General features: G+C 39.2%; 1 protein-coding gene across 5 annotated transcripts in view; it reads left to right on the plus strand.

Moving 5' to 3' along the window:
* The first annotated feature begins 1,812 nt into the window (after window positions 1-1,812).
* Window positions 1,813-12,474, plus strand: part of CLCN3 (chloride voltage-gated channel 3) — a 65,590-nt gene continuing 54,928 nt past the window's right edge. For 3 of the 5 annotated variants that reach the window (XM_081134553.1, XM_081134559.1, XM_081134556.1), the window contains exons 1-2: window positions 1,869-2,419; window positions 12,168-12,343. In XM_081134553.1, the coding sequence (XP_080990679.1) occupies window positions 12,184-12,343 (160 nt within the window). In that variant the 5' untranslated portion in view covers window positions 1,869-2,419; window positions 12,168-12,183. Of the gene's footprint in view, window positions 2,420-4,117; window positions 4,209-12,167; window positions 12,344-12,474 lie in introns of those variants that run through there. The other 2 variants (XM_081134557.1, XM_081134554.1) reach the window with 2 other exon arrangements.

A 12,474-nucleotide genomic window follows, 5' to 3' on the forward strand; every position in this document is an offset into this window, starting at 1 on the left:
TTCCATCTCATTTGTACCCTATTCTGTGTGTTTTCTTTCCCCCTTGCTTCTCAGGATGTCTGAGCTTTTCTTTCCATGACCTCGAGGATAGCTCATCTGGTAGTATATTTGGAAGATATCATGGCATCAAGGTAATTTCTTATACAACATGAAGCAGGTAATATCTGGGTGATACTCAGCACTGTACATTATAAAAGATTTAAAAAGAATAAAACTCTTTTGCTTGATAGCCTATAATTTTCAACTCTTTGCACTCAAAAGTATGCCTCTCTTTGAGTGTAGATTTTCCTGGCAACAAGAGAGAGAACTCCTAATTTTGGCAGGTTCTAAGATATGCCCTTAGAAGAACTTTTAATCTTTAGGCTTTCCAAATAAACCAGATTAACAATTTTTAGAATATTCATTATAGTGGGGTATAGTTTATTTTAATTGCAAGAGGCTTAATTTCTTGATCCTGAAAAGGTCACTTGAATGGCCCTCTGATTACTGTACATATTGAGTGACTAGATCTCATTGTTTCAGGATTAGGTAGCAAGGACTTTTAGTGTTTTTTTGTCTGTTTGTTTAAGAGGCCTAACCTGAGATTCAGAGCTAAGAAACCTACTGTATAAACTCCTGTACTTTTATGTAGGGAAGGCCAAAGGGGGTTCTGAAATAAAGTTACAGTGAGAAAACCTGGTTCATGGGTTGGTGCTGGCCCTGAATCAGAAAGTGAATGTGAATGAATGAGTGACTTCAATCTGCGAGGTTGTCAGCTGGTGGAGAGATCTGAGCTGAAAAAACTAGTGCTCAAGCCTCTTAAGGCATAAAACCCTCCTGGGTGAGGGTATTACAAAGGGCATTTCCTTTTCTCAAAAAACAAACAAAAAACCCCACAAAACACCCCCCCCCCCCCAAACCACCTGCTGTAATGGGGAAGAAAGGGGCTCTTTCATCACCTGTGGCAGGTGGCTGTGCACTGTGAGGCCGGTCCAACTCCTGTATTTTAGGCGTGTTGGGGTCGGAGGACTTGGCCCTTTAGTTTCACAGGTGATAATGGTATTTTCATTGTGCTTAAGAGATCGTTCTTGGTAGATGCATGTGAAAGTACCTAGGGGTAAGGTATCATAATGTCAGCATCCTGCTTTCACATGATTCAGGGGGAAAATAGACCAATATAGATGACCCAGATGTAGCAGAATTTTTAAATCTAGGCGACTGATCCTGTCATGCCCACGATGAAAACCCTTCAATATCCTATTGTTGTTATACGTTGAACTTATACTGTGAAACGGTTTTTATATTACATATTTCCTCCAAAATACGTAACTTGCAAGCATTATTTCTGAAAATACGGTTGGGCTAAATTCGGGTTATCGGTTTTCTTTACTTGTACGTCAGGCACACAGCGGGCGAGGTGACCCACTGCATTCCCGGCTGCGACCTCCAAACACGGGCGGCACGGGCCTGCCGGTCTAAACCCAGGCCTACGCGGTAGTTACGAGCGCTCGCCGACGGCTGCTTTTGCTTTTCAGTTTGGGGACCCGCGCTCGCGGGCGTTTCACGCGCCGCTCCGGGGTTGCACCGTCTTCGCTCGCCGGCGCGGACACGGAGCTTCGCAGGACGCTGGGGCAGGCGCGCGTCCGCGGCCTTCTGAGACGAGGTCACCCGCGGGGCAGACAGCAAGGCCAGAGCGGCGCGAGCTGACCCCAGGGAGGCTTTCACAGCCCACGCGCACCCTGGGCGCTCGCCGGCTCACCAGGCTCCTCCTCCCGGCGCCCCGCCCCGCCCACTGCGCCGCATTGCCCAATAGGCGCCGACGCGGCTCCGACCGTGGCCGGAGGAGGAGGTGTCGGGGCGGCCGGACGCGGAACAGCCGTTCACGTCTACGCGCTGACGTCACGCGCCGACGCACCTGTCGGGATCCGGATGCTTGCCGCTTCCCTTCCCCTTCCGTGGGTCGGGGCCCGTCTGCTCCGGAACCTGCGGCTCCCTTTTCGGAGTCCAAGTTGGCCCGCGCCGGCCCGAATCCGGCTGCGTGTTGGTGGAGGGTGTGGTGGGTTGAAAGCCGTTCGACTTCATTCCCGAGTTAGACCATGGATTCCGTTTTAATCCCTTAAGAGGGAAGTGATGTTGGAGGTTTTTATTTCTAGTTTTGGGTAGAAACAGGTTGGTCCTAGGGCCCAGAGCAAGCGGATTTCCCTTAATGCTGCTCCCGTGTTGGAAGGACGACCAAAAGAAAAGTCCCACCTGGCAAAATTTCCGTAACCTCTTCGGTAGGAAACTCCAGGTGTCTTTCCAGTTGCGGTAGTTCTTGTTTGTGTCAGAGCGGCTTCGGCGGGGCCCCAGCTTTAGCTAGGCTTTAGGTTTGAAACAGATGCAGAGTCCAAAGGCAGCGCAGAACACAGCCACCGATTCTGCTATGCCTCTGAGCTGCAAGGTGAGTCGCCTTCTGTGAGTGAAAATTCGTTAGCTGTCCTGTTCACGGGTGTGGGGTCAGCTTTGACGCCAGGGCTGTCATCTTGGTTTACCTTATAGTATAATAGGTTCACCTGCGTGATGTTAAACCCACCCTGATTAGATGTATACCCGCGAGCGTTCTTTCAGTTTTCACCCGTTTTGTCCAGGAAGCGTGGAAGGACCTTTGAATAGAATGGAAGTAGGTTCCAGGAAAAGATTACATTTGAGCTCAGAGAGTGGGATTTACTTTAGCTAAATTTGCCCAAATTTAAAGTAAATGTTGATTTTTTTTTTCTTTCTTTAGGTTTATGTGTATATATAAAACGTTTGTGTTTTGATCTTAAACTTGGACCGAAAGCTTCGCGAGAATCTCAGGAATCAGTGTTTCATATAATATGCGTTATTTGTATAGTATTTTAAAACTGGAGCACGTAGAAGGGGATATACAGGGACATTTTGTGTATTTGTTAGAATTGAATCAACAGTGAGCATACCAATTTTTTTTTTTTTTTTTTGTAATTCAAAAGTTCAGTTCTGCAGACTGTAAACTTTCGATGCAATTCAGTTCCTGCACCATCACTGTGGCTTGTGCCATTGATTGTTGAATCTTCCCAGAAATGCTTTTTGTTTTCATCTATAAAGTGTTAATTTAGAAGATTTTTTTCTTGATGAGGTCTGTATGACAGTAACTTACCTGATGTCAACTTTATGTGCCTTTCTGAATAACTAGAAAATACTGTCTGTATAGCTTAAGAGTACATATAGGAGTTAAAATACTAATATATATTGTTGATTCTCATCGTAAAAGATGCTGTTGCTGAGTGCATAGAATAGCTAAAAAAATCAGGTGTGATCTACACAGAATTTCTCAAATTGAATATGCTTTTATGACCTCTGGTTAATAGGAACAGACACTGTTGGCAGAATACATGAGACATTTCACCCCAATCCCATGTTCTATCTTCCACACTCTTCAGAGACTTATTTTTTATGGTATAGCTTACATACAATATTATATTACTTTCAGGCGTACAGCGTGGTGATTATACATTTACATACCTTATGCGGTCACCACATGTCTAATAACTCAAAGGCTTTGATTCTTTACTTGAAAAATGGGTCAAGTGATTTTAAGAAGTCAAGATGAATGTTTAGTACGTACATTGTTACTTGGAAACTGTTGTAGCACGTGTTTTCAATCATATGTTCCTCTTTAGGAATGTAAATATTTAACCAGGTTTTGGATATATATAGTTCAAGGAAACAGGTTATGCTGAGGTTATGATTTTGTTAGTAAATTGGCTATTTTCCAGGTCATGTTGGCGATAGGCTTTCCATTTTCTGTTGTGACATGTTGGTAATAATTTTCAGACTGCTCAGGAAGCCAGATTTCATCTCTATGGTAGGTCAGATATCAAAGCAGTATTCTGTGGGTTTTGGCCACTATGATTGCTTTGTAGAACTTTTACTAAGTTTCTAGTCAAACTTGTCAGCGGTGACCTAAAATATATGACATAAAAAGTGTTAATATCTATTGAGAGAATTCTATGATTCAGGATCTTTCCTAAGTGGTTTTTGTGGATTATCTCAATTCTTACACCAACTCCATGAAGTAGGTACTTTCCAGTGTTCCCATTATGCAGGTGTGGAAACTGAGGCATAGAGGATTTAATTAATTTCCCCAAGGTCTCAGTAAATGTCAGAACTGAGACTGAAGCCTGGCAGTATGATTTAAAGCTCTTGCTCTCAATGGCTGCACTATATTGCAGGTAAGACTGATTAAAATGCTAGAAGAAAAGATAGCATGAGAGAGATGGCAAGATAGTTTCATTTATTTTTCAATTCTAAAAGTAATGTCAAATTACAGAAACTCTGGGAAAAAAGATTTCTTTAAAACTCTCATTCTACTATAATAAACCCTGCTTTCGCATTTTTTCATATGCACAGTCACATGTGTATGTAAACATTGTAGCTGTGATTCATTTTGATTCTTAAAGATAAATGTTCCTTAGTTAAGTATAAAATGGAGGGTGAACCCATGTGGGGAAACTGCCCATTTGCATTGCTGAAGTATGGAGAGATTTAATTGGCGACTTTGACTTGAACCTAGTTAAATAAATGTATTTCTTGACCTTATAGAAAGCAGTTGAACAGTTTGCCTTGAAAAGTCATGAAAATTATTTGGTTTTCAAAGTGTAAGCCTTCCACAGCATGTTTTGTTTGATTTTTGTTTACCTCTCTTCCTTGTTATAGCCTCAGCCTAATATTTGTATGTGTTTTTCCTTTTAAAATCTCTAGCATTTAACTTTTGGGTGGCACTAAAATTTTTATGAATCTAGGAAGTTTTCTTCAGAGTAGATAGCTATTTCCTTTAGCAGTTTTTCCATTGCATATTTTTTTGAAGAAAAATACATAAGGCATAGCAATTTGGACATCCAGCTAACTTAATTAACAGTAAGGATAAAATATCAAGTAGTATTACTTTTGGGATAACTCAGTTTCTTGTCATATGTTGTATGGGTTGATAATTTGTATCAGAATAAATTCTTGCTACAGTAATGTTACAACCTGAGTTTCATGATGTTATATGAGATGGAGGGGTCATTCCTTGGTAAAATAAATTTGAGAAGCTTTGCATAAATTTTGTTTATGAAGTTAATTTCTACTGCAGGTTTTTTCAAGAACCTTACTCAGGATATGCTTTATTACCCATGCGTATTTGACTATGAACCTTTTACTGGACTTGTGTGTTCTGTGCACATACTCATCTCCAGATATATTTGCTGCCTTTTTGGCTCCATAGCTTAATTCATGCCAGTACTTTTGCTTCAGTTAACCTCTTCTCCCATCTCTGCCCCATAAAATCCCATTTACCTTTTAAGGTCCAACTTACTTGTGTCTCTTCCAAAGAAGCCTTCTCTTATTGTCAAGTACAGTGGTCTTTTCTCTGACCTCTTGTAACAGTTCTGTCTTCTGTGACATCTATCCTGTATTGCTTTCTATTATGTGGATATATAGTAATTTATAGGGAAAGATTACAACATCCATTTTGAGGACAGTGTATAAAGTAATTTATTGTGAAAGTTACTGAAAGGTGTAAGCCCTATACAAATATGATGCCATTAATCAATAAAAATTGTGTTTATATTGTGCACAATTTCTTGTACATTAGTAGCTGTTCTATAAACATTAGAGACTGAATAAATTATTCTTTAAATTTACTGTTACATTTTAATATTTGACCTGTACTCAGCACATACAGTTCTTAAAATACTTATATGAAAATGCTTCTTACATACAAATGGCTAGATCAATCAGTTTCACTTCCCTGCCATCATTGCTCTTGAGACTTTTATCCATCTCTTTAGTTGCTAACATTTGGGATTTTCATTTCTTTTTTTGGAGTGGGGGTGGTGGATTTTCATTTCGTTCACTCAGATTGTGCATACTTTTGTCAGCTTACTAGCCAGCTAGATAGCCAACTGACACACCTTTGACACCCAGCTGTGGTCTTCAGCCCTAGCCGGTCTTCTTTATGAGCGAGGTGAAACGTTGTTGGAAGCTCTGAAAAATTAGTGTACCACCTCGGGCTCTCTAGCCACTGGTTTGCAGGGTCTTCCTGTTTCTGCTCCCCTCCCCCCTTGTGGTGTACTGCTTCGTGTTTGCAGTTTGGGGGCTAGGCTACATTCCCTTCATTGTAGTCTGGCCTTGAAGAGCATGTATAATCCTACAGTTGGAAAGAACGCTCTGGCCTTGAGTCCTGCAAGCGGCAGGAGACAAAATCTTGTTTCTTTCAACTGTTTTGAGTAAGTCAAGTCAGAGAGTTAGCAGATACCTTAAATTTCTTCACCATCCCCCACATTTTATTAGTTACCACATCCTCTTAAATATTCCTCAAAACTCTTTCTGCTCCTCCATATTGCTATGCCTTATTTCAGTATGCCCTCACTATCTTATATTTAGACTTGTGCAAAGGTCTGCTAGAATAAGGGCCACCTAACTTTTCTCCCTATCTTTAGTCCTTCAGCCTCTTGCCCTTCTAATCTGCCTTCCACACTGCTGCTAGCATTGGTGTGCTAAAATTTGTATCTGATCATGTGGTTTCTCTTTTAAAATTCTTTTTTCCCTTTATTTCCCGCGTGTGTGAATGAGTAAGTAAGTTCCTTAGCGTGACACGAGCCCCTTCCTTCTTGATCTGGCCTGTGCTCACCTCTCCAGCTCTTTAGTGCCCTTTCTCTTCACTTCTACAAACTACCCGAGCAGATTTTGTTACTATGCTGCTGTGTTTTTGCACTTTTTTTGTGTGTGCGCGCCTGTATTGACTTTTCATCTTACATACTTAGCCTAGTTAACTCATCCTAATAATTTAATACTCAGTGGAAACCTTCCCTCTCTTACTAAGTGTTCACAGATTTTCCCAGGCAGCATGCTTATTCCTTTTCAGTATTAAATGCCTTGTATATACCTCTCCTGTGGTACGATAGTACCATACTGTAGTTATTTGTATGTCTTTCACCTGCACTGCCTTGGGAATAGGGACCATATCTTATTACCCCAGCACCTGGCTTTGTGCCTGGTATATGCTAGCTGCTGAGTAAATGGTTGCTAATGAATTAAAAAATGACTCTGAGCCCTGGCCAGTGTGGCTCAGTTGGTTGGGCATCATCCTGTGCACCAAAAGCTGCTAGTTCAATTCCCGGTCAGGGCACAGGCCTGGATTTCAGGCTCTATCCCCAGTAAGGAACCTGAGGAGGCAGCTGATTGATGTTGTGCTCTTACATTGATGTTTCTCTCTTCTCCCCCCTCTCTAAAAATCAATAAACTATTCTTTGAAAATAAAAAGACTCTGAAAACTAACTCTGGCTACTAGGTACATGGTGATCCTGTAAACTCATATAGGGAAAGTAGAAGGACAGGCAAGTTTGGGGCAAATTATTTATTCAGTTTGGGTCTTGTTGAATTTGAGTTCTCATACATCTAAGTAGAGATGAGCCATTCACTTGTTACACATTTGTTATTCAATTCATACTATAAATATTTAATTGACCCAGAAAGATTTTGTAGCTATGGACAATATTATTCTAAAATTTATATAGAAAGGCAAAGGAACTAGAATAACTAATACAGTTTTGAAAAATAAGAATAAAGTATGAGAAATCAACCTATCCAATTTTCAGGACTTAAGGAGAAGTGCATGTTCCTAGCAGAAGGAGCAATAAAGGCACTGAGGCTGGAGACAGGAAAGAGCCTGGTAGGACTGAGAGGAAGAAGATTAGTGAGTCAAGAGCACTTATAAGAAGTATACACTAAAAAATGAAGCTGGAGAACTAGGCAGAGGCCAGACTACATAGGGCTGTCTGCTATGTTTGAGTTTGTCTGCTAAGGGTGGTGAGAACGATTACGACTAATCTAATTCATGGAGTGGGGAGAGATTACTGTCCGACTTGCTTTTAGAAAAGACCTTTCCGGCTGCCAGGTGGAGATCAGATTAGAAGAGATTAGAAGAGGTCAAGGTGATTTTATGTAGATCATTTAGGAACTTAGTAGTAAACCAGGCTTTATCTCTGAAGATTTTCATTGGTTATCGCTATAATCTTCGTAAATCTGCAGAAATATATTTGCAAGCTGTGTGTGTCTATCATAATGTTTTGAATATATCTCTGACAATTCAAAAAGGAAAGGGGACTATAATATCGTTTTTATCTTTTTTTAATATGCAGAATTTCAGTTACTGTATTATGATTTAAATAGCAGCTTGTGGGCAAGCCTGGGAATCGAGTTTAGAACCTATAACACTGGTATCCATATCACATCTTTTTTTTTTTTAAATATATCTTTATTGATTTCAGAGAAAGGAAGAGAGAGGGAAAGACAGATAGAAACATCAAACGATGAGAGAGTCATTGATCAAGCCCGCAACCCAGGCATGTGCCCTGACCGGGAATCGAACCCCGATCGCCTGGATCCTAGGTCGACGCTCAACCGCTGAGCCACGCCCGGCCGGGCCCATATCGCATCTTTATATTTCCTTCATGCTATCATAGATTTGAATCCTTTATAGCAGTGCTGTTCTATAAAAATATTTGTGCTGTAACTGCAAACCACATATGTAATTTTAAATTTCTTAGGAGCCACATTAAAAGGTAAAAAAAAGGAAATGATGAAATTAATTTTAATAATTTATTTTATTTAACCCAATATATCTAAAGTATTATTTCAACATGGGATCAATATAAAATTATTAATGAAGTATTTGATTTTTTTCTTATAAAGTCTTAGAAATCCAGTAGATGTTTTACCTTAGAGCACACCTCAATTTGGACTAGCCATGTTTCAAGGCTAGTGGCTGCTAAACAGCTCTGTAGGTTTCTGGTTAATAAGAGTAGGTTTTTTAAAAAAAATTAACAATTGGAGGATATTGTGGAAGGCAGAATTCCAAGATGGTCTCCAAGATCTGTATCCCCTGGAATACAGATGTCTCTTTCCAGTTATTCAAACATGAAATGCTGCTGTGAAGTGATTTTGCAGATGTAATTAAAGTCCCAAATCAGCTGACCTTAAGTAGAGAGATTACACTGAGTGAGCCTTATCTAATTAGGTTAGTTTTTTTTTTTTAAGTTATCAAATTTATAGAAATAGTAACCCATGCAGGCCTGAGTTTTTTTAAACTTTTGGAATAGAGTTGGTTGCTCTTGTTATAAAGAAAGGTGTGGAGTTCTAGATGCTTCAGAGTTGTTAGTGAAATTAACTTTTTAAAACATTTTGAAAGAGTTAAGTTGCCAGCCCGGCCGGGCATGGCAAGCAGTTGAGCATCGACCTAGGATCCAGGAGATCAGGGTTCGATTCCTGGTCAGGGCACATGCCCGGGTTGCGGGCTGCAGCCGATCAATGACTCATCATTGATGTTTCTCTCTCTCTCTCTCCCTTTCTCTCTCTGAAATCAATAAAGGTATATTTAAAATAAAAAAAGAGTTAAGTTGCCAGTTAATACTTACGGTTCTTGAAGGATTTTTAGGGATAAAATGGAGGAGCTATGTTTGAAGTTGCTGATTGAGATCCCAGTATACAGAAAGCCTGTAACTAATGTTTATTTGTATGCTATATGTATTAAGCCCTTCTGGTCTGATTATCCCATAAAGAAGTGAAGAATAGAATGTTTGTGTTCTTTGCAAAATCTTAGTCTAAATGTTTTGGTACATCAATATTAAAATGATTCTTGAACTATTAATGCTTTTTTAAAAAGCCTTTGGTTATTTACTCAAGAGCCACAGTATTTAATTTGATTGCCTCTATGGACACTGCAACATTCTTAGTATGAACAGCTATTTTTATACTATTCTATTTTAACATTTACCTTAAATATAAAAACTCTTGCTTTAATTAGTATGTTCTAACAAATTTCAGTATGTAATAATAGGTCATCTTTGGTAGAGGTAACCATAAAGCAATAATAAAGTTGTAAAGCATTATGTATTTAAATTTTTCTTTGTAATTTATGTGCTAGTTTTTGGTTGTTCTCCCAAGACCAGATTAATGCTGTTATAGAGAATATTTGTTTATCGAAAAATCAATACATTTATATTTTTTACCTCATTGCTTGAATAAACAATTTGACATTTATTATCCATATATTATGTACCAGTCACTACCAGATGCTAAGAATAAAAAGCATCTCAAAACTTCACCTTCTCTAAACTAGGAAATTTATGTAATAAATCTGTTTAAAAAAAGCAATATTTTATTTTTACTAAAAAATGTATAAAAGCTTTACAAATATTTTTTAATTGTTATAGCTCTTTGAGGTTGTTTTCCATGTGCAGAAGGAGAATTTATTGAGGACAAGAGACTGTCTTAAAACACTTCAAGTCTTCAGTACTAGAATTCAGCACTAGAATTGGAGTATGCTTAGTTCCTTTTATCTTTTATTTTCTGTGTGTACTTATTATGACATGTAGTAAGTTGTTTTATAAGGCTTACTGGTTTTGTTATTGGTGGAAGTGGAGTTCTTAGAGTGCTGTGGGGAAAATAATTTACTGAGGCCCCATGGGAGGGTAGACTTCTGTGGAAGTTTTATTGATTTAAAATTAAGGGGGTTCTGCTCCAAGGTCCTATCTCCTTTTATCCTGCTATGGAAAAAGTCCAATCATGTCTTCAGCAGGGCCAAGATTAAGGCCATTGCCCAGAATTTTTGCTCCACATTAAAGTCCAATACAGTCCAGCATCTGACTAGCTCAGCTTGTGTTCCCAGCTGCATTCCATTGTGTGGGGTCAGCGTGGCCATGGACCATGGACCATGCAGCTACTTAAGGCCACATGACTGTGAAGAGGGAACAGGCGAGCACTCAGGCGATCGCTGGCCATGGAGCAAGAGAGAACAGGGGACAAGCAAGTGAGAGGGAACTCTTTGTATGGGGATTTTTTTTAAAATTGATTTTTTGAGAGAGAGGAAGGGAGAGAGAGAGAGTTTAGAGAAACATTGATGTGAGAGGGAAACATCGATCAGCTGCCTCCTGCACATCCTGTACTGGGGACTGCAACCTGGGCATGTGCCCTGACAGAATAGAACCAGCAACCTTTTGGTGCACAGGATGACACCCAGCCAACTGAACCACAAGGCCAGGGCTGTCTGGAGATTTTAACTATTCCGAGATTTTGCAGGCTTGCGTTGGCGCCAACCTCCTAGCCAATCCATTGTTTCCCAGGCTAGACTGACAAGCAAGTACCTTCCCTATATCACTCCAACTTCACTGCACATGCTCTCATCTCCCCCTTTGTTTGATCCTTTCCCCCAGGGATCTGCAGTGAGTGGACCGGTGGTTCCCTAAGGAGTGTGAAGCTGTAGCTTATAATGATTACCAGATGACCATGCTAATAATATCTGGCCTCCCCTTTGCTTTCTTCCTATTATATAAACTAGGTAGTTGCAACAATAACAGTTACACAATTTTTATAACTACCTTGCAATTCCCACACATGAACCTTCCAAGTCTGTTGCTAATGTCTACCAATTTGATGTTGAGCAAGTAGGTAGATGTAATTAAAAAAAAAATTAAATTAGAAGTAATACTATTTTTAAAGTGTAGAGAGTAAGAACAATGAAAACATATGCTTGTTTGGTATTAATCTGCTTTGAAAAGATGAAAATTGTTACATATTATCATATTTTCCATGACTGATATTTGACTATGGGCTCTGAAGATTTAAATTTTAAAATGATGAAAGGAGAATGAAATTAATATTAAAAGAATTTAAATTATAGTATTTAAAATTAATGCTTGTCTCTGCTAAAATATACAGAAGGGACAGTTTCTACTTCAGCCATCTTGTTCCTTTCTCCTGTGGGCAACTTTCTTGGAAATCCCTCTAGAGATAGTCTGTACATGCACAAGCAAGTATATACTGTATTCACCCTGCCCCCACATGTACTGTAGTATACTGTAAACACTTCTCTGTACTTTGTTCTTTAACTTAAGAATTGACCTTGGAGATTATTTGATACCCCTACTTGAAGAAATTCTTCATTCTTTTTTATAGCTGCATAGTGAGAATAGAATTATTACATCATTCTAAAAGACTTCACTTGATAGATGTTTAGCTGTTGTTATAGTGAATGAACTTAGTATTTTTTTCAATACAGAGATCAGAAGTTTCCTTTTGTCATGTTAAACTAGATTATTTTTATTATATGTTGGGAAGATTTTAAAACAATTTTTCCCCCTTTTTTTCAGATAACCGGACAGCTCAATGGAGTCTGAGCAGCTGTTCCATAGAGGCTACTATAGAAACAGCTACAACAGTATAACAAGTGCAAGTAGCGATGAGGAACTTTTAGATGGAGCAGGTGTCTTTATGGACTTTCAAACTTCTGAAGATGACAATTTGTTAGATAGTGACACAGTAGTTGGTAAGTTTGGCATTGCAACTCTTAATATTTGTAGTCATGAATATCTACTAATCAGTATATGCTTGTTTTACTGAGGTTGCATTTTGGGGTAACTTTTTAAATTGAGGTGATTCATGTAACATGAAACCACT

This window comes from Miniopterus schreibersii, assembly GCF_964146895.1.
Source record: "Miniopterus schreibersii genome assembly, chromosome: 4".
NCBI classification, from domain to species: Eukaryota; Metazoa; Chordata; class Mammalia; order Chiroptera; family Miniopteridae; genus Miniopterus; species Miniopterus schreibersii.